The sequence below is a fragment of the Aythya fuligula genome, chromosome 15 (assembly GCF_009819795.1).
Source record: "Aythya fuligula isolate bAytFul2 chromosome 15, bAytFul2.pri, whole genome shotgun sequence".
NCBI lineage: Eukaryota > Metazoa > Chordata > Aves > Anseriformes > Anatidae > Aythya > Aythya fuligula.
In genome coordinates, this window is record NC_045573.1 from 5,553,214 (window position 1) to 5,576,649 (window position 23,436).

At 61.7% G+C, this 23,436-nt stretch overlaps 2 protein-coding genes across 6 annotated transcripts; one reads left to right on the top strand and one right to left on the bottom strand.

Annotated features, from left to right (window-relative positions):
• Positions 1 to 2,341: 2,341 nt before the first annotated feature.
• Positions 2,342 to 11,231, bottom strand: MAFK (MAF bZIP transcription factor K). 2 transcript variants are annotated; one of them, XM_032197533.1, is made up of 3 exons: positions 11,176 to 11,231; positions 3,808 to 3,887; positions 2,342 to 2,915 (listed from the first exon to the last, which is right to left on the bottom strand). In XM_032197533.1, the coding sequence occupies exons 2-3, from the start codon at positions 3,841 to 3,843 to the stop codon at positions 2,481 to 2,483; spliced, it is 471 nt and encodes a 156-aa protein (XP_032053424.1). In that variant the 5' UTR covers positions 3,844 to 3,887; positions 11,176 to 11,231; the 3' UTR covers positions 2,342 to 2,480. The 2 variants fall into 2 exon arrangements, with proteins under 2 accessions (XP_032053424.1, XP_032053425.1); XM_032197534.1 differs by lacking the exon at positions 11,176 to 11,231 and adding an exon at positions 5,678 to 5,714.
• On the top strand, positions 9,704 to 22,941 carry LOC116495205 (lysosomal alpha-glucosidase-like). Of its 4 annotated transcripts, none has more exons than XM_032197530.1 (20): positions 9,704 to 9,751; positions 14,549 to 15,110; positions 15,326 to 15,471; positions 16,086 to 16,251; positions 16,531 to 16,627; positions 17,518 to 17,637; positions 17,735 to 17,853; positions 17,932 to 18,063; positions 18,823 to 18,933; positions 19,526 to 19,639; positions 19,904 to 19,988; positions 20,284 to 20,401; positions 20,721 to 20,854; positions 20,996 to 21,147; positions 21,249 to 21,397; positions 21,490 to 21,631; positions 21,825 to 21,923; positions 22,095 to 22,259; positions 22,344 to 22,490; positions 22,639 to 22,941. In XM_032197530.1, exons 2-20 carry the CDS (start codon positions 14,559 to 14,561, stop codon positions 22,699 to 22,701), a joined length of 2,811 nt encoding a protein of 936 aa, XP_032053421.1. In that variant the 5' UTR covers positions 9,704 to 9,751; positions 14,549 to 14,558; the 3' UTR covers positions 22,702 to 22,941. The 4 variants fall into 4 exon arrangements, with proteins under 4 accessions (XP_032053421.1, XP_032053423.1, XP_032053420.1 ...); XM_032197532.1 differs by lacking the exon at positions 9,704 to 9,751 and adding an exon at positions 10,649 to 10,703; XM_032197529.1 differs by lacking the exon at positions 9,704 to 9,751 and adding an exon at positions 13,409 to 13,467.
• The last annotated feature ends 495 nt before the right edge of the window (positions 22,942 to 23,436 follow it).

A 23,436-nucleotide genomic window follows, 5' to 3' on the forward strand; every position in this document is an offset into this window, starting at 1 on the left:
CAACTGGCCTTTTTTGTTAAAGTTTTCATTTAAAGCCCCAACAGTGCCAGGAGTCTCCATTTTGCCTGTTTTCGGAGGCACCTGTAAAGGTCTGGGAAAGTTTCCAACATTTGCGAGCTGGAGAACATGAGAGGACCAGGAAATGACAGTAACATCTTTCTCTTCCTCAGCTTCTGCTGTGGGAGTCAATAACTGGTACTGATACACAGGACATCGATCTGCCTGTTAGGAGATAGGGAGGGAGTGGAGGAGAAATGAGGTAACGCCAAGTGTCATCCAAACTCCACGGGTTGGAAAACCACTTGTAGGAAACTCCCTGCTCCCCTCCGCGACACGTGGATCCGGCGGGGGCGACAAGCCTGCAGGAAGCGTTTCGCTCGCACCCTTCCTGGCTCAGTAAGGTCACGAAGGTAGGTGTTGAGGACTGAACGAGAACCGAGGCTGAGGCTTCTCTTTTCATTAACCTATTTCACAGAGGACCCTCTTGGGAAATGCAGAGACTCCAATGACAAGGTGAAAAAAAAAAAAAGAGGAAAAGCAAGCTAACGACTTCTTCCAAAGACAAAGAGGGCTGAAACTCTGCAAACTTACTGCCACTCAAGACAAGACAGAGCCCCAAACAAGTCGTACTGGGTGGTGGATGCCAGCCTCCTGGCCTCTTTTATATGGCACTCCAATAATTCTCCTTCAGTCCAAAACACCGGTCAGCTCTCCGTGATCTCTGGCTTCTACTCCGGAGCCCAAATCCCCATAGCTCTTCCCCTCAGCTTCACCTTCGGAAACCTCACTTCTCACCTGCGTGACAACAGGCATCGTCCATTCCACAAGTCTCTGCCCTGCCAAACTCACAGTCCCTTTTCTTTCCTACTTCAAAAAGAAAATAAAAAATACAACGAAACGCACAAACACCAACATAGCTATTTTTTTTTTTTTTACAGTGACCTGGAAACACTCGTCCTTTCAGCGCTGCTGCGCGACAGCAGAATCCCTCCTCTCGGCTTCCTGCCCACCGCCGAGCCAGAAATCCCTCTCCCCAACCACTGCTCAGAGCCACTCGCACGACTTCTCGGTCCCAACTCTTCCTTCCCCCACACACAACCATCTTCGTCCTGCCCTCCGTGCGCCTCCCAGGGCAATTCACAGATTCCCGAGAGGAAGCGTCAAGTTTCAGGGTCACATTCACACAGGTTGTCTGAACACTGAGGGTTGTAGGCTGTACTCTTTGGATCCTGACTGACACGAGACAGAGAGGAAAAACCTCGCACGCCTCCCATCCAACCTCCCCACAGCCCTTCTCTGGCCATCAAAGAGCCCGGCTCTGTAGCCGGGACCATCACCAATACCAAACTTCCACCAAAGAGGAGGCTCTAAAGTCTCTCCTTCTGCCCGTGTCCCTCTGGTTACACTTCAGTGCTTTAAAAACATCCCAAATACTCCACGCAAACCCCTTCTCAGAGCGCTGAGCCCAGCCGAACCGCCCCGCCGCCTCCGCCTGGTAATACTTCCAGCATCGTTCCTCCTCGTCTCCCCCTCTCCTCCCCATCACACAGCTCTTCACAGCATTTACTGTGCCTCCTTCCCCTAAGCTTCAGGGAATCCATGAAAATAAAATAAAAAAAAACCGCTATTTCAAAACCGCGGATCATTTGGAAGAAATACACTGCATAAATATACCCAATTCACAGGCACACCTTAGGGAAGGAGCTATTAGGAAACTTGGGCTTGGAATAAAAGGAGGCTGCAATGTAATTTTTTTTTTATAGGCCACACAGGTAGTGGGGCGTATTAAAATATGTAAAATATATATTTTTCCATATTTTAACAGCATAGATTGAAAACAAAAGGTTGTTCCTAATGTGTGAGGTCACACCCAAGCATTAGTCTCCATCATCCTCCCACTCCCATCCACTCTTGGCAGGATGAAGCCCAAACCCAAATGCCTATTTCCCTGCCCTCGCGACAGCAGATGGAAGCGGGGAGGGTAGGGGAGACCCTTCTGCCAGGGAGCAGGATGCCACTAAAGGAAACTCTTTTCCATACATTCATCTCACGTGACGATTTCTACGGTCCATCTGTTTCCTGGCTCTTGAGCATCGTTCATGAAGACTCCGGAGGCTCCTCGGGTATCTTCTCCCAGCTGGAAAGCTGCCCACGGCGGGGAGGGGGCCGGGGGAGGCAGGGGGAAGGAGGAAGCAACTTGTACTGCATACAGAGCTCAAATCCTGGACACGAGGGGTTGGTGGAGCCACCGAGTCCAGAGAGAAGCAGCCAGTTAAGTTCCCTTTGTAGGTTTGGGGTTTGTTTTTTGTTTTGTTTTGTTTTCCTTTTTTCTTCTCTTTTCTTTTTTTTTTTTTTTTGGCGCTTTTGGAAGAGAATCGTTAAGATGCCAATTCTTGACGTGACCAAGGACTCCGGAACAATGCATAAGAGCCTTCTCCCCTCCCTCCGAAAGGCTGCTCGTTCCCTCCCCCCCGAGGGCACTAGGACGCTGCTGAGAACGGCACAGAACTGGATGAGATTTCGGCGGATTTCACAATGGTGATGACACTGGTGGTGGCAACTTTGGCCGGGGTAATAGGCCCTCGCGCCACAGTACGAGCAAAGGTCTGGAGTGCTTCGTACTTGGAGCGCAAGGCGTCCAGCTCGAGCTTCATGCTGCTGTTTTCTCTGGCCAGCTTCTCCACCTCTTGCTGCAACTCAACCCGCTGCCTCTCGAGCTCCTCTTTCTGAGTCACGCGCTTGATGCGGCAGCTGGCAGCGTAGCCCCGGTTCTTCAGCGTGCGCCTCCGCTGCTTCAGCCGGATGACCTCCTCCTTGGTGAGACCCCTCAGGTGCTGGTTCAGCTCCCGTACGGACATTGACACGAGCTCATCGTCGCTCAGCACCGGGGCATTCTCTCCCGACTCCTCCTTTACCTGCAAACACCAACAGCACAGGGGTAGCAGCGGCCCCGCCGGGCGGCGGAGGGGCTGCCCCCTGCCAGCAGCGCGCCCCGAGGCACCGCGGGGAGCTCAAGGAAATAGAAGGAGGCTGAATTCTTCCCCTGCCGATGACACCCTTCACCACAGCACGCTGGGACACCCGTGCAGCAGGCTCCAAGCAGAACAGCCACTTGTGCGCAGGGTTTAATTCGGCACGCTGTGGCTTTTCATCAAAGGCTGCTCGTCGGAGCACTGGCCGAAACCAGCCCTGCGTGGCTGCAAGGAGCACGGCCTGATTGGGTTTTCCTGCACCAGGAGACACCGAGGGCGTGTGCCTCTCTCTCTCGAGCAGGTTTGCTGCCACTGCTACTCCCAGAACATCATTCTTTTGTCCCTTCTGACACTACAGACGCCTGCAACAAAGCGTCAGGACACCAGAAAAGCTGCACCAGAGCATGAACCTGGTCCACTGCACAGCAGTTAAACCCAAGGCATTTACTGCCTCGTGGATCTGCAGGAGAACAGGTGGAAGCTGCCTTTCCCTGCTGCACCTCAGCCCTGAGAGCACAAGTGCTGCATTGCCAGGCCTGGGAGCGCTGCTTTCAGGGTGCTGCCAGCACCTGCCCTACCCCAAGGTCTCCTGGATGGCAACTGGGATGCTCGAGCCCACAATCCCATAGATTTCAGCCATATTTCTAGGTATGACCAGCATTCTTCTACCATATCTCTTGGAGATCTTTCCCATAAGTAATGGGAAATTATATCAGCACCCTTTTGTAAGAGTCTGTCAGAAGAAAAGATGAGCCACATGTGATGGGTGCTGCACGGAGCACGGCTCTGCCACGGCCCCCCCGCCACCCTGCAGCACCCGCTCGGCCTCCCCTACCTTTAACGCCTTGTTCGGTTTGGGATTAGTCGTCATAACCTGAGCACAGTCTTCTGGACAAAACTGCTCAGAAATTGCAACTGGAAAAAAAAAAAAAAAAACAAACACAAAACAAGGTTTTCAGGTTACGTCAATCTCCGACATGAAGGCCATGTAAAGAGAAAAGACACCCAATACACAGCCCGAAACCCCAATCCAAACCACCCCCGAAAAACACCGCACCATGGCTAAAAACCCTGGGAAGGGTTCAGAGATCGCCTGCCCTGTACAGACGTGAGGAAGAGACATTTGTATGGACAAGCTCATTGCTGCCTGATGCTGAAGACCTCATCTTTTGCTTTTAAGCACACCGTGACGAGGCAGGGAGCGAGGGAAGGACACCCACCCGTCTGTAAACAACAGCAATGCGATGCGAGCGGCCGTGCACCGCCACCTCTTTGCTGGGGGAGCGCGACCACCCGGGCCCCATCCCTCGCTCACCTCCCTCTGGAGGAAACCTAAATGCTTCGGACACCCTCTGAGGGACCGACCGGAGAGTCACCTCCGCTCATAAAAGGCTCTGCAAAGCCACAAGACAACAACTCCCTTCACCCTCCTTTTGACGATTATTAACACGGCTTGACATTGAATCAGCAGCCCAGAAATAGGCTGCCTGGTTCGTCACCTGCTTCCAGCGCCGTCCCCACCCAAAGGCGACGCTACTGGAAAACCCAAACGCCAGGAACAAAAGCCCACCTCCCCCCCCCCCCCCCAATAATGACAAAGCAAGGCATTAGACTTTGCCTCTCCCAGCACACCGAGACCTGATGATGCTCGATGCTCGCTGCACGCTGACCCCCCGGCGATGTCTGGCGAGGTGCAGGCAGCTCCCCCGGCGGCACCCTTCACTCCCACCTCCCCGGGGGGGCTTAAATACACCCCCCAGCCTTTCGGCGACGAGCCACCCGAATCCTCGGGTTTCGGCAGCAGCCTCGGGGACCTTACCCTTGGCGAGGCGAGCGCAGCCGTGCCACCATCACAGCCTCTGCCTGTCGCTCCCCCGGCGGGGAGGGCTCCCGTGGCGCGCCGGTCCCCCCCGCCACGCCACCCGGCTCCGAGGGGCTGCGCAGCCGGGAGCACCGCGCCTGTCTGGCGGCAGCCCGCTCCCCTTCTCCCCCCCTCCCCAGACCCGGCCCAGCCCAAACCCTCCCCGTTTCCACGTCTGCGTCGTGTCACACATCCTAATCATTCATGAAAAATCCAGCCGAAGCATCCCAAGCATGATTCCCTTCCGATAGTTGCCATGGTGACCTTGGGAAAGTAGCCAACCCCGAGACAGTCGCCATGGAAACCGAGAAGCCCAAAAGCGATAATGACTTCAGGTCATGTCTGTGCAAAGACATCACGAGGTCGTCGGCGAGTAAACAAACTCATTCATATCTGCAAACAGCGGGTGAAGGGACCCGGGGGTGCAAAGGTGGGCTGCGGGGACACGAGGGAGCCGCGTGGGTGCTGCTGTCACCTGCGCTTTGTCAGGCAGACACCTCACTGTCACACAGCTGACGTACAAAGCGAGCCGAAGAGCTGGGGGAGGAGGGTTGAAAAAAAAAAATAATAAAAAAATAAAATAATAATAATAATACTCCCGTAAGCGCCGAGATACTATCCCAGACATCAGGGTGCGCGCGTTCAGGCGCCTCCTCTATTTTCCAGCCCGAGGCAGCGCGGCTCCGCACGCCCGCCGGAGGAGGGACGAGGCCGAGCTGCTGGGTGATGAATGGAGCGCTGCGAGCAACTGGTGTGCTGCTTCTGCCACAGCATCGCACGGCCCTGCCCTGCTCTCCCCCAGCGCCCACCCCACCCCGAGCACGGCTCCCGCTGCCCCCCTTACTCGCCGCGAGCCCGGGGTCCCCCCCAAGCCAACTTCCCCGAGCTGCGTTGGGCGCGAGGGCCGGCTCTTGCCTTCGCCGTCCTCCTCCTCCTCCTCATCGCTTCCCCTCGGCCGCCCACCCCTACCTCCAGGCCGGAGGCGCGCGCGCTAGCACGAAGGAGGAAGGAAAAGCTCCTCGCCTCGGCCCAACGGTCCCGGCGAGCTGAGGGGAGCGGAGCGCTGCCAGTGCGTAAAGGAAGCGGCCGGCAGCCCCCTCCCTGCGCACGCAGGGAGCCGCGGCCGCGCAGGCAGTTGGTGCCATAGCTATGCAGTGAGTCACCAGCTGTTTACAGACTTGGAGAGCTCGCATTCCCACAGCATCAGAAACTCTTCCTCCCCTCGGCATCCCCCCCCCCCTCACTTCTTCCCTCGCCACCCCCCCGGCCCTACAAGGAAAGGGGCGCGATGCCGGCCCCGTTGGCGGCACCCAACGCGACGCCACGCACGGCGCGGGGCGGCCGGAAAAGGAAAGGCGAGAAGGAGAAGGGGGGGGGGAGCGCGACACGGCAGGGCGGTGACACCCACCGGTTGCACAAAAAGCCTTTTGATCCTCACCCAACGTGTCTTCAAAGCGCCTTCTGCGCCAGCCGATGGAAAAACTGAACAGGCCGCTTGGCCGCGCGGGGACGGAAAGAAACGTAAAGGAGCGTGGAAAACAGGCAGCGAGGGTTGAGATCGCCTCCGCCGGGGGTCAGCGCAAGGGTGCGAGGTGGCTCGGCGTGGTGACGGCCCCCCCCAGTCACCTGTCACCCTGCGCTGCATCTCCCAACCCCACGCCTTCCTCTGGCTGTGCCGCACACCCAAGCGCTCCGGTCGGGCTGCGGTCGGTTCTGTTACGTGGTGGAGCTGTGCCACGGCTGCTGGTGGCACAAGAGATGGGGACAAGGATGGGGACGTGCCCAAACAGCTCCAGGAGGAGCACACGGGCTCCCCATCGCCCCATTCACGCTCTCAGTGCCCAGACAGCACCGCTCACGATCCCCACCAGCGGCACGGGCACGTCACCTGAACCACAGACCCCCACCGGCCAAATCCTGCCCCTCAGCACCACTTTGGGCTACCTGTCTCCCAGCATCAGGGCATTCCCACAGTAAGGAGGCGAAAACCCCAGGACGGAGCAGTAAATTGTCCCAGAAACATGCTGAACCCATGGCATCCCCCAAATGCACTGCTCTGGGGTCTGCAGGGACCCCACCCGCGATCTGATTACCCCAGCCCTTCCAGTCTGCACCCTACTGCTGCCCTTCTTTCCTTAATTGCATTTGCTGCATCACGTCTAAAATTAGGAGCTCGGCTTTTTGGAACGAGGAGCGCATTACATCTCTATTCTGTAAGCAGCGTGACACACTTAGGACGCTACATAAATAAAACAGCGAGTAGTAAGACACCCGCCGTACGGGCACAGGCTTTTACAGCTCGGCTCCACGCTCGTATCCAAAGCGAGTGTTTTGACTGTGGGTTGCATAAAGAGCCCTGGTAATTCCGCAATGAAGTTACCCACCGGCAGCCTCGCCAACGCCCTCTCTCTCCCTCGCGGAGGGCTCCCGTGCCGCTCGCAGCACTCTCCCCAAAACCCTCCCCAAAACCCACCCCTGGCACCTCGAGGCTGAGGGTCGCAGCCTGGAGCTCCCGGTGACCCCCGGCTCTGGGTGACGGAGGCAGCCCGGCTGCGCCGAGGTGAGGCAGAGCCTTCCACGAGAGGTTGGTAATTAAGAGAAAGAAGAGACGCCAGAACGCGATTTCAGACTTTCCACGCTACGGGGCTTTCAGAGCGCGTTCCGCGTTAAGGAATTACTACAAAGGCTCCGCCGACACCCGACGACTGCGGATGAACTCGAGTTTTCAAACTCTTTCTGCGCCGAAAGACAGCCCCGGCCAGAACACGAGCGCCTGGCAGACAGCCCCGCTGGTGCTCGGCTTCCATCCTAACACAAGTCCAGCAAACTGAAAACACGCAACCCTCACCTCCAGCCAGGCCGGCACCAACTTCCAGAGGGCAGAAAAACAGCGAAACATTCAAGCAGCGGCGGGGATCTCCGCCGGCGAGCCTCAGTTGAGCACCGAGGGGAATTCTCTGCTCGCTCCCAAACACAGGGCTTTAACTGCGGGCAGCTGCTGTAGCAAGTTACCCAAATCTCCTGTTTATCCCCAAATCACTCCCAGTTCCAGGGGGCTAGCTGGAGGGATGCGCTTCCCAAGGACCCCTCTGGATCTGACAGGCGAAGGGAACCACAGATGCTTCGATCTTCATCTCTGCGCCCCCACCACTCGCAGACACGACACGGGTCTCCAAGAAGCTGCAGCACGGCACACCGAGCACCATCCCTCACCCATCATCCAGAAAGCCCTTCCCCTGCTCTGCCAACCTTCACACAGCCCACGAAGCAGACTGACGCCTGTCATTCATTCGGAACAGGAGAGGGGAGGGCCGGGCTGCCGGCATGAATCCGGGAGCGCATGCGAGGCAATATATTTGACACGAGCAGGGAGAAGACACCAGGAGGGGTGAGTCACTGTTTACTGTTCTCTGCACAGCCCTCGCCCAGCTGGCCAGCTTTCCATTTCCCTTATGGATCGGAACCAGCATCCAGCAGCAAAAGGGAGATTCGGGAACCTTTGGAGCAAACGCCAGAGCTGCCAGGACACGGCTCTCTGGGGCGCTCTCTGGGGAAGGCTGGACAGAGATCAGATGGGCTGTGCTGCTTTGGTAAACAACCCCGTCAGAGAGCCTGTGGTGATGGAGCAGAGCACCACGAGGGTACCAGGAGGGTACCAGGGGGGTACGCCTGTCACAGCCAGAACCCAGGACCTCGGGGGACAGGTACGCAGAAGACACTGCCGGTGCTCACGAGCCACAGCGCAGGGCGCTCTTCCCACCGTGCGCTCACAAAGGTGGTGACAGAGCTGCACCCGAATCACATCCCAGCATCATGAGCCCAAGGACACCTCTCTCCCAAGCAGAGGAACCAAACCATCGAGCAGCAAACGGCTCGGCTCGCTCACACAGGATCCGATCAGATCCCAGGCATGTGACCAGACATCAATTTGGAGATCTTCACCAGCTGTGACACAGGAATGTGATGGCGTGGCTATCTGGGGTCCTGCCACCCTGCAAAGCAGGGGGATTTGGGAGCTTCGCGGTGCTGCCTCTCTCCCCCCGGTCCTTGTGTTTATGGTCGCGGCGCCGCGTGGCTTTGCGCTTGCTTCATGCTTGGAAGGCTCTGCCCGAGTTTGCAGATAGCCTGAAACAATAGCCCAGACAGAAGTGGAAACTGCCTGCTCATCTCGACAGGGTGCTGAGCCTGAAACTTCCTGATAACTGAAAGTGCTAGCGCTGCTCAAGTGTTTCACAGCTGGATGTTTACAGAAACCGTCAGCGAGCGAGCTTATCCCACAAACCCCAAGTGCCGTGGGGCCAGCACTCCCAGCTGTCCTCTCCTGGCTCCCCAGCTCGAGGTTTTCAGCGCCCAGCCCCACGGCGCACTCCGGCGATCCGTCACCGCTCGAGGCCGACGGGATCAGGAGCGCGTCGCGCCGATACGCGCCAGCCGGGTGCATGGCACTGCAACAGATTGCCCAGGCAGGTGCGGGAATGAGATAAAACGTGACAAAGCACGCTGTCCTCGAGGGAAAAGCAATAAAAAAAAAAGGCAGCAAACCGCTGGCTGGTTTAGGAACGCTTTTGAAGCAGGGCACGAGCGTGCCCTAATATAGCCAGGGACACGCAGCGCACCGCGGCTCCGGCACAGAGCCCCGGTGAGCCGAGAGGCCGGCAGCGTGTCCTGCTAAGGAGAGCCACCGTGCCCCAACCTCACGGCCAGAGTTAATTACGATTAATTAACGGCGTGCAGCACCTCTATCAGGTACCAGCAGAGTTAACTCTCCTGCCGCCCGGCCCTGCGCGGCGCCATTGGACAGCGGCGGCATCCATCACGCCTCGGAAGTGACTGCGCGGGGAAGGCAGCTCTGCGCCAGTGTGTACACGGAAGGAGAGGGCAAGAGGCGCCGAGCACGCAGCAGCGAGCAAAGCCCAAGGTAAATTAACTCGCCGCTGGAGCACGGCAGCACCGGGCTGGGGCGCAGGGTCGAGCGTCTCCACGGCCGGTGCTCGGACAGCAGCGGTGGCACATGTGGCTCCTGTCCCGCAACCGTCCTGACGGCTCTCGGCTCCTGTCCCCGACGCCTCCGGGCTCGCCTCCTCTTCGCAGCCCCCCGAGGCCAGGGGCAGGCAAGTGAAAGCGAAAATGGAGGCCTCGCCGCTTCCCGCGGCGGCGCGCTGCCCAACGGGGGCTCGTTCCTAATTGCAGACCTCGTGGCCTGCTTTCGGCACGGCCGGGGAAACAGCCCACGAGGGAGGCGAGCAGCCCCGCCAGGAGCAGCAGCAGCAGCAGGAGGAGGAGGAGGAGGAGGAGGAAGGAGGCCCTCGTCGTCGGGCACTCGGCGAGTCCAGAGGTCTCAGTTCCCCTCCCGGCCGTTTCTCCAGCTCACGCCACTTTTCTTCCCCGGCCCCGCCACGGCTGGGCTTTCCCCACCCCCGTTTCGGAGCAAACCCCAAAATACCAGCACCAAAACTCCCCAGCGCCCCGCGCCCACGTGGCGGCCGTGCCCGCAGCCGGGGGGTCCCCGCAGCCCCCACCCACGGCTGCGCCCACCCGGTTCAGGAGCCACGTGTGGGGCGCTCCGAGCCCCCCCGACCCCACTGCTGGGACAATCCCCGGCCCCACAAAACCTCCCGGTTTTGGGCCCCCAGCACCACGCCGCTTCTCCTCGGGGGTATTTTAAAGCTCGTTAAAAATCCGGGGGCAGGTTACCGGGGGGGCGGGGGGCACAGGATGGACCGGGACATGGTTGGGGGGGGGGGGGGGCTGAAAGCCCCAAGGCGGAGCCGTGCGAGCATCACCGCCGCTCCCCACAACTTCAGGCAACTTTTCCACCGGGCCAAGCAGCGGGACCGACCCGGGGGGGGATCCCAAAAAACGGGGAGGGGGTAAGAAAGGGGTAAGAAAGGGAGACGGGGGGGGAGGGGGGGCGGGGCGGGTGGGAACGGCGACAGCGGCGAACAGCAGCGGGGTGGCGGCACCCTCGGCTTCTCGGAGCCCCCCCCCCGATTGCTTTCGGTTCCCGGAGCCCCCCCCTCCCGGTAACTCCCCCCCTCTCCTCCCCTCCACGTGCTGGAGGGCTCGGGGCGGCGGCCCCACGTGCCCGGCGCGGTGGTGACTCAGCACTTCGAGCCCAGCCACCGCGGCGGGCGCGACCCCACCCGGACACCGCTCTCCGGGCAGCGGGGGCAGCACCCAACCCAACCGATCCCAACCCAACCGGGCCGCCCTATAACCCCTCCGCCCTATAACCCCCCCTATGCCCCCCCTAGCGGCGCCCCCCCGCCCTTATCACCCGCTCCTGGCTTTATCCCCCCCCACCCCCCCAGGCTCGGTGCCGACCCCTCCGCGGGTGCTCACCTGCAGTGCCGGCGGGAGCGCGCGCGCGCTCCCGGGGCGGCCGGAGCGCGTGGTGGGGGGGGGGGCGGCGGCGGGGGCGCTGCTGGGGCTCGCTCCGAGCCAGTCCCGCGGACAACAACAAGCGCGGGGCCGCCCCCTCCCCCCCCCCCCGCCCCGCGCCCCGCCGCGCCCCGTCCGGACCAATCAGAAAGCGCCGCCGCTTCCGGCCCCGGCGCGCGTCAGCGGCGCGCGTCAATCGGTTCCCGCCCCGTGACGTCAGCGCCCCGCCGGCCACGCCCACCGCGGGTTCATTCATGGCGAAGGGCGGCGGGAGGGGGAGGAGGGAGGGGGCGGGGCTACGGGGAGGGGGCGGGGTTAGAGAAGGGGGGCGTGGCTATGCGGAGGGGGCGTGGTCACGGGGCGCCGCGCCCCAAGGGGAGGCCGGATACGGAGGAGGCCGGACCCCAATGGAGGCTGGGTCCCGGTGGAGGCCGCCCCCCGTGGAATTTCCCCCGCCGTGGAGGTGTCCCCGCCGGGGGAGGCTCGCCCCAAGTGGGGGTCTCTCCCCCCCAAGTGGAGGCTCCTCACAGTGGAGGTTCTGCCCCCGAGTGGAGGCTCGCCTTAAATGGAGGCTCCTCCCCAGTGGAGGTTCATCCCCTTTCGTGAAGTCCTCACCCAGTGGAGGCTGCCCCCCAAGTGGAGGTTGTTCCCCTGTGGAGGTCGCCCCCCAAGTGGAGGCTCCCCTCAGATGGAGGCTCCTCCCCAGTGAAGGTTCTCCCCCCACCCCCAGTGAAATCTCCAACCATTGGAGGCTTCCCCCAAGTGGAGGCATCTCTCCTCCAAGTGGAGGCTGCCCCCCAAGTGGAGGTTGTCCCCCTAAGTGGAGGTCTTCCCCTAAGTGGAGGCTCCCCACAGTGGAGGTCTCCCCCTATGGAGGTTCCCCCCACCCCATGGAGGTCCCACCCCATGGATGTTCTCCCCCCGTGGTGGAGGCCGTGGTGTTTGCAGCGCGTGGGCCCGGTCACGGGGCGGTCACGGTGCTGCTTTGCCGAGCCCCCGGGACGCCTGCTGGGAGTCATGAGGCTGGCGAGAGTGATCGGAGGCTATTTTGGTGCCCGCCTTGGCAGCTCCTGGCACAGCCTCCCATCCTCCGTGGGGCACCGAGGTGGTTCCCCGGAGGCCAGGAGGGCGTTGCCAGGCCCCAACTGCACCAAACCCACAATTTTTGGGAGTCCAGCTCATCCCGGCGGCACAAGCATCGCCTCGTCCCCCCATCCAGGGGAGGCGAAAATGCCCAGGGGGTGAGTCAAGGCCGGTGGCTGACCAAAACCACGGCCTCCCTCGAAGCTGACCTCCCTTTTTTTTTTTTGTATGAGGCTGCTCACGAGTGCATTGCGAAGGCAGCGCCGTCACAGGGCGCTTCATGCTCCCAGCCCCACACATCCTCGCTCGGGCACGTCACGGGATCACGGCGTGGGTTGGGTAGGACGGGACCTCAAAGCCCACCCCGTTCCCACCCCGCTGCCTCCCAGCAGCCCGGGGTTGTTCCCCCTCTGTTGGCAGGGTCGGGGTTTGGGGGTCCCCTCCGGCACGGGGGATTTTGCTCGAGATTCTGCTTCTGGGGCAAGCGACCTGCCCCCCGCCTGCTCCTGCTTTTGATTTTCGTTCCCTGGAGAAAGCAGCTCTGCTCCAAAGGTCTGTCGGCCTTCGCCGCTGACCTTTAGACCGCGGTGGCCTTCGGTAGTAAACAGCAAGCGGCTCCCCGGTCCCAGGAGAGCGGGGAGCCCTGGGCGGGAGCACGCACTTCCACGTGCTCGGCAGCCAGACGAGCGTGGGAGATGGGGCACTTGGTGAAACCCAGGGCAGAATTCGGGGCTTGCTTTGGGGCTGTGGGTTGCTGCGGGTCTCACCCACCTGCTGTGTGCTCAGGCACCGCGATTCCCCGTCCCTCCCACCCTCTGCTTTGGCTGAGCCCTGAGGACGAGGCGGGGGGCTGGAGGCACGTGTAGGGGCTGGAGGCCCTGCGGCCGTACGGTTAAACCCCTAACACCGCTCACCCCCCATATCCCCCTCCACGGGGCTTCCGAACAGCGCTGGGTGCGGCTGTCTGGATATGAACACGTCTGAAAAGAGCACAAAGCAGCCGAGGAGGCGGCCACGAGGCGCGTGCTGGCGCTGCTACTAGAGGAGAGCGGTAGGCGCCGGGCGCCTTGTCGGGGTTTTACGGCGCAGCGGGCAGAGCCGCAGCGCTGGGAGCCCTGCCCGCACGCTCTGCCCGCACGCAGCCCCAATGTCAAGAGGAGACACGTGAAAGTAAGCTCCTGGCACGGCCGGAGCGCTGCCTCCCCGGGCTGGGCTGGGGCCCCCCAACCCTCCATGCATTTCGGCAGGGCCGGCCGCGTCCCCCTCCTTGTCCCCAAAACGCCACCGCCGCACGCAGGCATCACGGGTGGCCTGGGTGGTGCGGGGGCTGGTGGCGTGCTACGGGGCCTGGGGGTGCATGCGGGGTGCGAGGGTGTTCGTGGGGTCCTGGCCCCGCTGTCACCCCCCGGGGTGGGGGCACAGCACCCTTCGGGGCGCTGCGGGGTGGGTGCTGCCGCTGTGGGGGCTCGCAGCCAGGCCCCGGCGGGCTGGGATGTTTTGGTGTTGGAGCCGGGGGAGGGTTCATGGGGAAGGAGATCTGCTTGCCGATGAAATCCCTGCTGCTGAGATTGCACAGCGCCTTTTGAGATCGCACAGTGGAGGTGAGGGGGGTCCGAGCGCTTCGGCAAAAGGCGGAGGGAAAAAAAAAAGAAAGTTGTGGCCGTATTTATAGGGCTGGGACTGCTCCCTGCAGGCAGCACGAGGGGGGGTTCTCCACTTCCAGGCTGGAAAATGTTTGCCTGAGAGGTTTCTGAAACCCTTGTCCAGCTCTCACCAAGCTAAAACGTCTGACTCAGGGCTTTGGGTGTGAGCAGGGGATGCTCAGAGCAGAGGAGGCTCAGGACAGAGGAGGCTCAGAGCAGAGGAGGCTCTGCCCTTTACTGCTCCCAGCACCACGGCTGTGCTCCGATGGGTGGAGGGGCTTGGTTTTGCTTGCAGCTTCTGGAAACGCTGCATCCCGTAAATTCAGGCCTGAGCAAAACTCCATGAGGGGATGCTCTGACAGCAGCCAAGGTGGGGAGCTCCAGGAGAGCCTTGTGGCAGGGTCTTAGTTTTCCCTGGTGGGGCCAGGACCAGCCTGGCACGGGCAGCTCCAGGCAAAGCCATCCTGGGTGCCGTGGGTTTGCAGTGCCCATTTAAGCCTCTGCAGGATGCTCTGCCTAAAATGGGGGCATCGGGCACAGAGACCCCATCCCGGTGAGCTTCCCCTGGCTGGTTCCTTCACCCACGTCTCCGTCTTTCTCCCCCACAGCGCCAGGACGATGAAGTTGTACCAGAAGCTGAGGACAGCAGTGCCACGGCTGGTGCTGAGCCAGGAGGATGAAGAGGAGGAAGAGGAGGAGGAGGAGGATGCGGACACCCCGACACCCACCGGGCACAGCAGGCTGGCCCCGTGGTGGGTGGGCAGCGGGCTGCTGCTGAGCGCCGTGCTGCTGAGCGCCGTCACCGTCTGGGTGCTGCGACAAGTGTCCGGGGGCTGGCACGGCCCCGCGCCACCCTCCCAGTGCCACCAGGTCCCCGAGAGCCACCGCTTCGACTGCTACCCCGAGCGGAGCGTGGTGGTGACCCGGGAGCTCTGCGAGGGCCGGGGGTGCTGCTTTGTCGAGACCCCCCCGGCAGTGGGGGGCACGAGGGGGGTGCCCTGGTGCTTTTACCCCCCCGACTTCCCCAGCTACGCCCTGCAGAGCCTCAACCAGACGGCGCTGGGCATGGCGGGGCTGCTGGTGCGCAGGGAGAAGGCTTACTACCCCCGGGACATCGGGGTGCTGCGGCTGGATGTGGAGCTGGAGACGGACACGCGGCTGCACGTCAAGGTGAGCGTGCCTCTGGTTCCCTGCCAGGGCTTATGACCGTGCTGCTGTCCCCTGGCACCCTCCGTGCCGCGTCTGTAGGTGGCTGTCCCCTGCTCAGAGTGGGACCAGCAGCTGCTTTGCTCCTGGCATGGCCGTGCGTGGCCTCAGTCAGCGTCTCCAACCCTTCGCCCTCTTGCCAAGCTGATCTTGAAAGCATCTTCTCTCCACCCCCGCAGATAACCGATGCGGCCAACCCCCGGTACGAGGTTCCTCTGGATGTTCCCCGGGCAAAGAAGAGAGCAGAAAACCCCATCTACAGCCTGGACTTCTCCAAGGACCCCTTTGGGCTGCTGCTGCGGCGCCGAGACACGGGGACGGTGCTGTAAGAGCTCCTGCATGCTGGGCACGGGGAAAGCCCTGCCTGCTCCCAGCAGGTTCCTGCGTGCCCCCCTGGGGGTTTTCCTTAGGGAAAAACTCCTGGTGGCATCTCCAGCTGATGGTTACTCATCGCCTTCAGCCTTGGGCTCAGGCATTTAGGGGAAAAGGACTGCTGGTGGCTTTGCCATGCTGCTCCAGTCCCCTCCGTGGCTTTGCCCACACTGAGCCCCATTGCTGAGCTCCAGCAGCCCCTGGGGACCGTGTCCTTTCCTCCTCGCTCCTGTCCGCCAGGCCCTGTGGTCTCTCCTTTCCTTGGGAGCCGCTTATCAGAGGCAGCAGGCAGAGAACCCCCTGGCCACATTGCCTCGATGGTTAATAATAACCTTGGTGGAAGCTGCTGGTGTCAAATGAACGGCTGTGCCGTGCTGGGGGAAGCTTCGGGGGGGGCAGACTGTGCCTCACCTTCCCCAAAACCCCAATTTGCCACCTGCCAAAGACATTTGGGGTGTGGATGTAGGATGGCACATGCTGTTTCGTTGCCCTGGAGATGCTTCTAGAGGGAAGGGAGCATCCCCGATAGGCACGAGGATTAATGTCCCCTCTGTGTCGCCCCGGCAGGCTCAACACCACCGTGGCCCCCTTGATCTTCGCCGACCAGTTCCTGCAGATCTCCACGGCGCTGCCCTCCAGGTTCCTGTACGGGCTGGGGGAGCACCGCAGCACCCTGCTGCACAGCCTGGACTGGAGCACCCTCACCCTCTGGGCCCGCGACGTCTCCCCCACGGTACCCCCGGGGCAAGGAGCTGCTGGGGGGAGCCTTGGAGCCAGCAGGGACAGGGGGTGGTCACGGGGAGGTGCTGGGGAGGATTTGGGTGCGATTGTAAAACACACCCCGAGTGCTCTCCCATGGCTGCCACCTCCAAAACCGTCCTCGGCCATGGGGTGACAGATGCCAGGCTGGGTGGTGGCTGGCACCGGGCAGCAGAAGTGGCTTGGGGACGTTGGTTAGCCCGAGTGTCACAGCTCCGGGCTTCCCTTCTCACCGGGCAACCTCTGCTTGCAGGAATCGTTCAACCTGTACGGCGCTCACCCCTTCTACCTGCTGCTAGAGGAGGGCGGGGATGCTCACGGGGTTTTCCTCCTCAACAGCAATGCCATGGGTAGGTGCCCGGGGCGGCTGCAGGAACTCGGGGCAGGAGGAAGCCATAAAAGGGACACGATGTGGTTTGCTGGCTCCGTTATTGAGCTTAGCCATCTGTTTCCTGGCTAAGGCCAGGCTCTTTAGCAACTGCCGAGCAGTTTAACCACACGCCCAGCTGCTGAATTGCCGTCGGAAAAGCAAGTCCCTTGTGTGCGGCTCCGTGCCTGCTCCCCGGCTGCCCCAAACAGCCTCACCCCGAGGCTGGCAGCAGGGGTGACCCCAGCACGGACGGGGATGCCGCCTGCTGTCCCCAGCTGTGCCCGCCGTGCCAGCTGTGCCCTGCAGCATCCTCCTGCTGATAACTCCCCGGGGGTCCTGCCCTGCTGGGGATGGCACCGGCAGCCACCCGTCCCCTCCAGCAGCCAGCTGGGACAGCACTGGGGCTCCAGCTGCGCTTTGTTGCAGCAATGCTCCCTCCCCAGGATGAGCACAGGGGAATGCAGTGGCTGAGGTTTGAGGGCTCAGCCCTGTGAAAAGCCCTGGGTGCTGTGTGCTCTCCTGTACAAGTAGCTCTCGATTCATTATTCGCCTACGAGAAGGTTTGGGGGAGGATGTGAGGGATGCGTGCGCTCACTCATCAGGTGGGAGCTGGGAGAGCGGCACAGCCTTCAGCTTACAGAGCACGTTTTGAAAAGGGAGCTCCCTCCCTGTATAAACCAGTATCTCCCCAGTCTGTGATGGTTCAAGCCTCCTGATACCCACTCGGTGTTCGATCAGGGCAAGGCAGGGTTTCTCCTCTCCTCTGCCAGAGGCTGAGTGTTGTAGCAGCGCCGCCTCGCCCCGTGGTGGGATCGGGGTCCCGGGGCTGCTCCCCACGTCCCACTGTGGTTCTGTCCCCGCTCTGCACAGAGGTGGCCCTGCAGCCCGCTCCGGCCCTGACCTGGAGGACCATCGGGGGGGTGCTGGATTTTTACATCTTCCTGGGGCCTGACCCCAACGCAGTCATCCAGCAGTACCAGGAGGTGATAGGTGAGTGTCCACACCACGAAGTTACTCCTCTCCCCTTCCTCCCCATCCCTCTGCGATGCTGCCGTTACTTTCGGATGCCCCACGTCTCCTCCCGCAGGTTTCCCGGCCATGCCGCCCCTCTGGGCGCTCGGCTTCCACCTCTGCCGCTGGGGCTACGGCTCCAGCAACGAGACCTGGCAGACCGTGAGGGCCATGAGGAACTTCCAGATCCCACAGGTGCCCCCCCCAGCCCCGTGGAGGGAGGAGGGATGGGGTCTGGGGGCTGCCGCCCGCCTCTGAGCCGTTTCCCCACAGGATGCGCAGTGGAACGACATCGATTACATGGACGGGTACCGCGACTTCACCTTCGATGCCCAGAAATTCGCCTCCCTCCCCTCGCTGGTGGAGGATCTCCACAAGCACGGGCAGCACTACGTTATGATCTTGGTACTCGGCTTGTCTCGCTCGTGGGCTTGTGGCCAGGCTGCAGGGCAGGGACACGGGGACAGTTGGTGGCCCCGGGTGGTCTCTGCAGGGTGTTAGCCAGCACCAGGGCTGGGGATTTTTACCAGTGTCTGCAAACTGCCGATGGAAATCCCCTGTAAGGGCAGGGACTGCTGAGACACAGGCCAGGTTGTCACGCTGTGCTCCTGCCTGCTGCGGGAGCCCAAGGGTGCTGGGGTCCTTGTCCCCTGTGGGTAAAGGGACCGGTGACCAGAGCCGGGGTCAGGCTGCTCAGCTGGTGGCTGCTTGCTGTGGGAAGCTCCGCTATCCCACGGGTGCTGCTGGGCTCTCGTGACCCAGCTGTGATGTCCCCTCACCCCGCTGCAGGGACACGGGATGTGGGTTCTGGGGGTCCTGGGCTGGAAACGGACCCTGGGAGCATAAGGTTGGGTTCCCCTGGCCGGCTGAAGTCCTCTTCGCAGCCTCTCCGTGACCTGATGTTTCTTGCATAAGCGCATGATGACTTATATTTATCCCCCCGCTCCCCCAAACCCTGTAACGGGTCCTTGGGACTTGCAGAAGTGACTTGTTAGAAAACATGCCTGGAAGCGTTGAAGCAAGTTTCTGTTCCTCTTGGTCAAAACAGCCGCCGTGTGCGGGCTCTGGCTGACCCCGTGGTGGTTGTCTTCTCTGAATCACGCTGGCATCGCAGGGGGAAGGGGCCGTGCTGGGAAAGACACTAACCCTCTGCTGCATCCCCAGGACCCCGGCATCAGCAGCACCAGCCCACGGGGCTCCTACTGGCCTTTTGATGAAGGTTTGAGACGGGGTTTGTTCATAAACACCACCCAAGGGCAGCCGCTGATCGGGCAGGTAAGGAACCGGGGGAAATCCCAGCCCTGGAGGGGTTTGGCAGGAGCAGGGCCAGGATTTCTTCCCTCCTGCTTCAGAAAAGCCATGTGGCTGATGGCCAGAGCCTGGCTGTGCTCTCAGCTCTCCCAGCTCTCTGTGTTTCACTTCATGGCATCCCCACTACCCTCTGGAGCCAGCTCCTGCCCTGGCAGAGGCACCCGGGGAAGTCATATGAGTGCAACGGAGTCGGTGGTTCTGCCTGAGGCCGGTCATCTGATTTCTCTCCCTTCCTGTTTTTGGGGTGAGGCAAGGTTGTGCCTCCAGATCTGCTCAGGACCCGCAGCGGTTCCTTCCCAGTTTATCCCCTCCTTCCCAGCCACTCACTCCTCCTCACCACCTGTAACTTTTGGTAGTCTAAAAACAGGGAGAAAAAGCACCCCGAGGTGCCCAGGTGGATGCTGCACACGCAGCCTCCAGCACTCAAAGCAATCAGCTTGGATTTTCTCATTGGTTTTATTGTCCCTGCTCCTTCAGCGTGCTCACACCCCCGGGTACCCCGTTCCCCACAGTGTTCCCCCTCTGCTCAACCCTCCGCTCTGCTCCTTCACCATAGGTCTGGCCCGGCTACACGGCCTTTGCCGACTTCTCCAACGTGGACACGCGCCAGTGGTGGCTGGAGAACCTGCAGCGCTTCCATGCCCACGTGCCCTTTGACGGCGTCTGGATCGTAAGTGCCCCCTCGCCCCACGTGGCTCCCTGTAGGACAGTGCCCAGTCCTGGAGCTTCGTCTGTCCCTCTTTTAATGGTTTTTCAGCTTTATTGTGTTTAGCAAGCATCAGGTGCTGGCAAGACACCAGCCCCACAGATGTGCTCACCCATGTGCACGCTGGGCAAAGGAGCTCGGTGCTGCCACCGGTGCTTCTGGTGTTAGTGCTGGATGCTTCTGATCCTTAAAAACTCCCCAAAGTGCTCCATGATTTCCTTTGCTTAGGACATGAACGAGCCGTCCAACTTCATGGATGGGTCTGAGGAGGGCTGCCCACCGGGAGAGCTCGACAGCCCCCCGTACACGCCGGGTAAGGAGGGCGCTGAAATGCAGGCTGTGCTGGTAGGTACCGCGCGCTCTCAAGTCACTGAAAACCGAGTGAAAACCATTTTTAAGAGACATCACATCTTCATTTCAACCCCCGAACGTTTCCATCCCTGCTTCCGTGTGCTGGTACCCGAACACTGCATGCTTGTGGCTGTATCGGGGCCGCGGGAGCTTTCAGCGCTCAGTTTGCACAGCAGCAGGGCACCTCGTTCAGCACGGGGGGCTGCGTGTCCCCACGCCCCCCACCACGTGCCAACGGTGACTGTCCCTCCCGGCAGCCGTGCTGGGCGATTCCCTGTCTGCCAAGACGGTGTGTGCCTCGGCGAAGCAGAGCGCCTCGGTGCACTACAACCTGCACAACCTCTACGGGCTGATGGAGGCCGAAGCGACGGCGAGGTACCTGAGCACCCTGGGGATGGGACGGGGTGAAATCCTGCTGCTTGGGGCTGGCACGGTGTAGGAAAAAGACTAGGGTTTGAGGGCCTGGCCCAAAAGGAGGTGCTCTGGCTGCTCACAGCCTCGGGTACAGGAGTAACCCAGCAGGGCAGGGGAGTGTGCGTGGCTGTGGGGAGGGCTGGGTGGGTGAGGCTGGTCCTGGTGCTGATCCTAGGGAGAGGGGGACCGTGCTGCTTGTACCCCCAGAGCTGTCCCTTGACCTCTGAGGGATAAGGGGGCTGCTCTCACCTCCTGCCCCGTGTCTCTCATTGCCTTCCAGCGCCTTGATCCAGATCCGGGGGAAGCGCCCCTTCGTCATCTCCCGCTCCACCTTCCCCAGCCAGGGCCGGTACTCGGGGCACTGGCTGGGTGACAACCGCAGCCAGTGGAAGGACATGTACTACTCCATCCCGGGTGGGTGGCACGGCCTCACAGCCCTGTCCTTCCCCGCAGCATGTGCAGACCCCCAGCACCACCCCATCCCGCATTTGGGAGGTGGTGCAGACTCCAAAACTCCCAGCATATTGCTGAGCATCCATCCCCATGTGTCCGCAGGGATGCTGAGCTTCAGCCTCTTCGGGATCCCGCTGGTGGGGGCCGACATCTGCGGCTTCTCTGGCAGCACCTCGGAGGAGCTGTGCACCCGCTGGATGCAGCTCGGGGCCTTCTACCCCTTCTCCCGCAACCACAACTCCCAGAATGAGAAGGTCTCGGGCGGGATGCGGGATTTGGGATGTGGAGTATGGGATGGGGGATGCCTGGCAGGGCTGGGGCTGGGGCAGTCGCTGATTCCCCGCATCTCCCCCAGGCCCAGGACCCGACGGTGTTCAGCCCCGCGGCGAGGACGGCTATGAAGGACGTGCTGCTGACCCGCTACTCCCTCCTGCCCTTCCTCTACACGCTTTTCCACCGTGCCCACGTGCATGGGGACACTGTCGCCCGGCCCTTGTTCTTTGAGTAAGAGCATCCCTGACGGAGCTGGCGAGGTGCTGGATTCACCTGGACGGCGGATAGCAGCCGATGCGAGCGTTGTCTCCATCCCACCGCAGGTTCCCCCAGGACACGGTCACGTACGGGTTGGACAGGCAGTTCCTGTGGGGCCGCAGCCTGCTGGTAACGCCGGTGCTGGAGCCCGGGGTGGATTCCGTGATGGGCTATTTCCCCCGAGGCGTGTGGTACGACTTCTACACGGTGAGGAGTGCCACCACGGTGCTCGGTTGGGTTTTGGGTGGTCCCTGCTCAGCAGGGAAGGCCTGCAGAAGGGCTGGAGCATTGCGGTGTCAGTGCTGCCCATGGGGCTTGGTGCCAAAGTGGCTGCTCCCTGGTACTTTTCCTGAGCCCCCACGGTGTCCCTGACCCCCCTTGGCTCTCACCACCTGCCCAGGGCTCCTCCGTGAACAGCAGCGGGGAGATGCTGAAGCTGTCGGCCCCCCTGGAGCACCTCAACCTGCATCTCCGCGAGGGCTCCATCCTGCCCACTCAGGTGAGCTCCCACCCACCACCTCCCCGGGCTGGGGACTGTCCCCGAGGAGACACCTCCTGCATGGCACGTGCCCCCGAGTACCTCAAGTCTCAGCCCCCGTGCAGGTCGCAGCCCTCCCCACCCTATCTTGGGCTGTCAAAACCCTACAGTGCCCATGTGTTTGAACCCCAGAAACCCGGACCCACCAGCAAGGCCAGCCGAGGGAACCCCTTGCGCCTCATCGTGGCCCTGTCCCCGGGTGCTACAGCCTGGGGGGACCTCTTCTGGGATGACGGCGAGAGCCTGGACACCTTCGAGCGGGGCAGCTACTCCTACCTGGTGTTCAACGCCACAGAGGTGGGACATGGCAGGGATGGGGCGTGGGGACCCCATAATGTCCCCCTCTGGCTACCCTCATGCTCACATTGTCCCCTCCCGCAGAATGTCTTCACCTCCAGCGTCCTCCACACCAGCACTGAGGCTGCCTCCACCACCATCGGCACCCTGAGCATCTATGGGGTGCGGGAGCCACCCCACAAAGTCCTCCTGAACGGCCAGGAGAAGCCTTTCTCCTACCTGGACAACCAGGTGCGGCCCCGCTTGGGGTGCTCTGTCCTGGAGGGGTGTCCCCAGCCCTGGCAGGGGGCTGAGGGTGCTGCTCAGGGAGGGGTTTTGGGGCGGTGAGGGCAGGATCTCTGCCCGCTGCCATCTTGGGATGTCCCCTCTTGTCCTGCAGGTCCTCACGGTGAGCGGGCTGGGCATGGGGCTGGGCCAGGCCTTCTCCCTGCAGTGGCTGTGATGGGGGGCCTGGAGCTGCCCCCACCCCGCCGAGACCACCCGTCCGTGGCCATGGTCCCGAGGCGGGGATGGGATGTGGAAGTCGCCGTGTGGAGGCGCTGGGAACTGTCACCTGCTGTGGATGGGGATGGGGACACTGGGATGGGGACATGGTGGGGGGTGGCTGCCGGGTGCCCCCACGCCGTGCTGGTGGTGTGGGGTGAGGGCTGGCGGCCCCGTCTGCAATAAAGGAGTGAGGAGAGCTTGGTGTGGGGCTGTGATGTGGGGCTGGGGGTGTGTGTGGGGGGTGACCACGGACAGAGCTCAGCCACCCAGACCCCGCTGCCGACGCTGATAATGTCCCACCATGGTGTCCCCACATCATGTCCCCTAAAAATGTCCCCCCTACAAAGTCTCCCTGTGATGTCCTTCCACAACATGCCCGCATGATGTCTCCCTGTGGTGTCTCCATAATGCCCCCCGTAATGTGTCCCCCCATAATGTCCCCCATGATGTCCCCCCATGTCCCCCATAATGCCCCCCATGATGGGTCCCGCAATGTGTCCCCCCATAATGTCCTCCCATGATGTTTCTTCATAATGTCCCCTGTAATGTCCCCACAATGTCCCCCCAATCCCAGCCCTTCATCCCCCAATCCCCCTCATCCCCAACCCCCCTCTCCCCCCCACACTCCCATTTCCCCCATTTTCCCCCATTTCGCCCATATTCCCATTTTCCCCCATATCTCCCATTTTCC

Coding starts and splice junctions, on each gene's coding strand:
- MAFK (XM_032197533.1), bottom strand. CDS start 3,843: ATGACGACTAATCCCAAACCGAACAAGGCGTTAAAG. Junction 2,916..3,807: donor AACCGAACAAGGCGTTAAAG/GTAGGGGAGGCC, acceptor TGGTGTTTGCAG/GTAAAGGAGGAGTCGGGAGA.
- LOC116495205 (XM_032197530.1), top strand. CDS start 14,559: ATGAAGTTGTACCAGAAGCTGAGGACAGCAGTGCCACGGCTGGTGCTG. Junction 16,252..16,530: donor CCCGCGACGTCTCCCCCACG/GTACCCCCGGGG, acceptor CTCTGCTTGCAG/GAATCGTTCAACCTGTACGG. Junction 17,854..17,931: donor GGAACTTCCAGATCCCACAG/GTGCCCCCCCCA, acceptor GTTTCCCCACAG/GATGCGCAGTGGAACGACAT.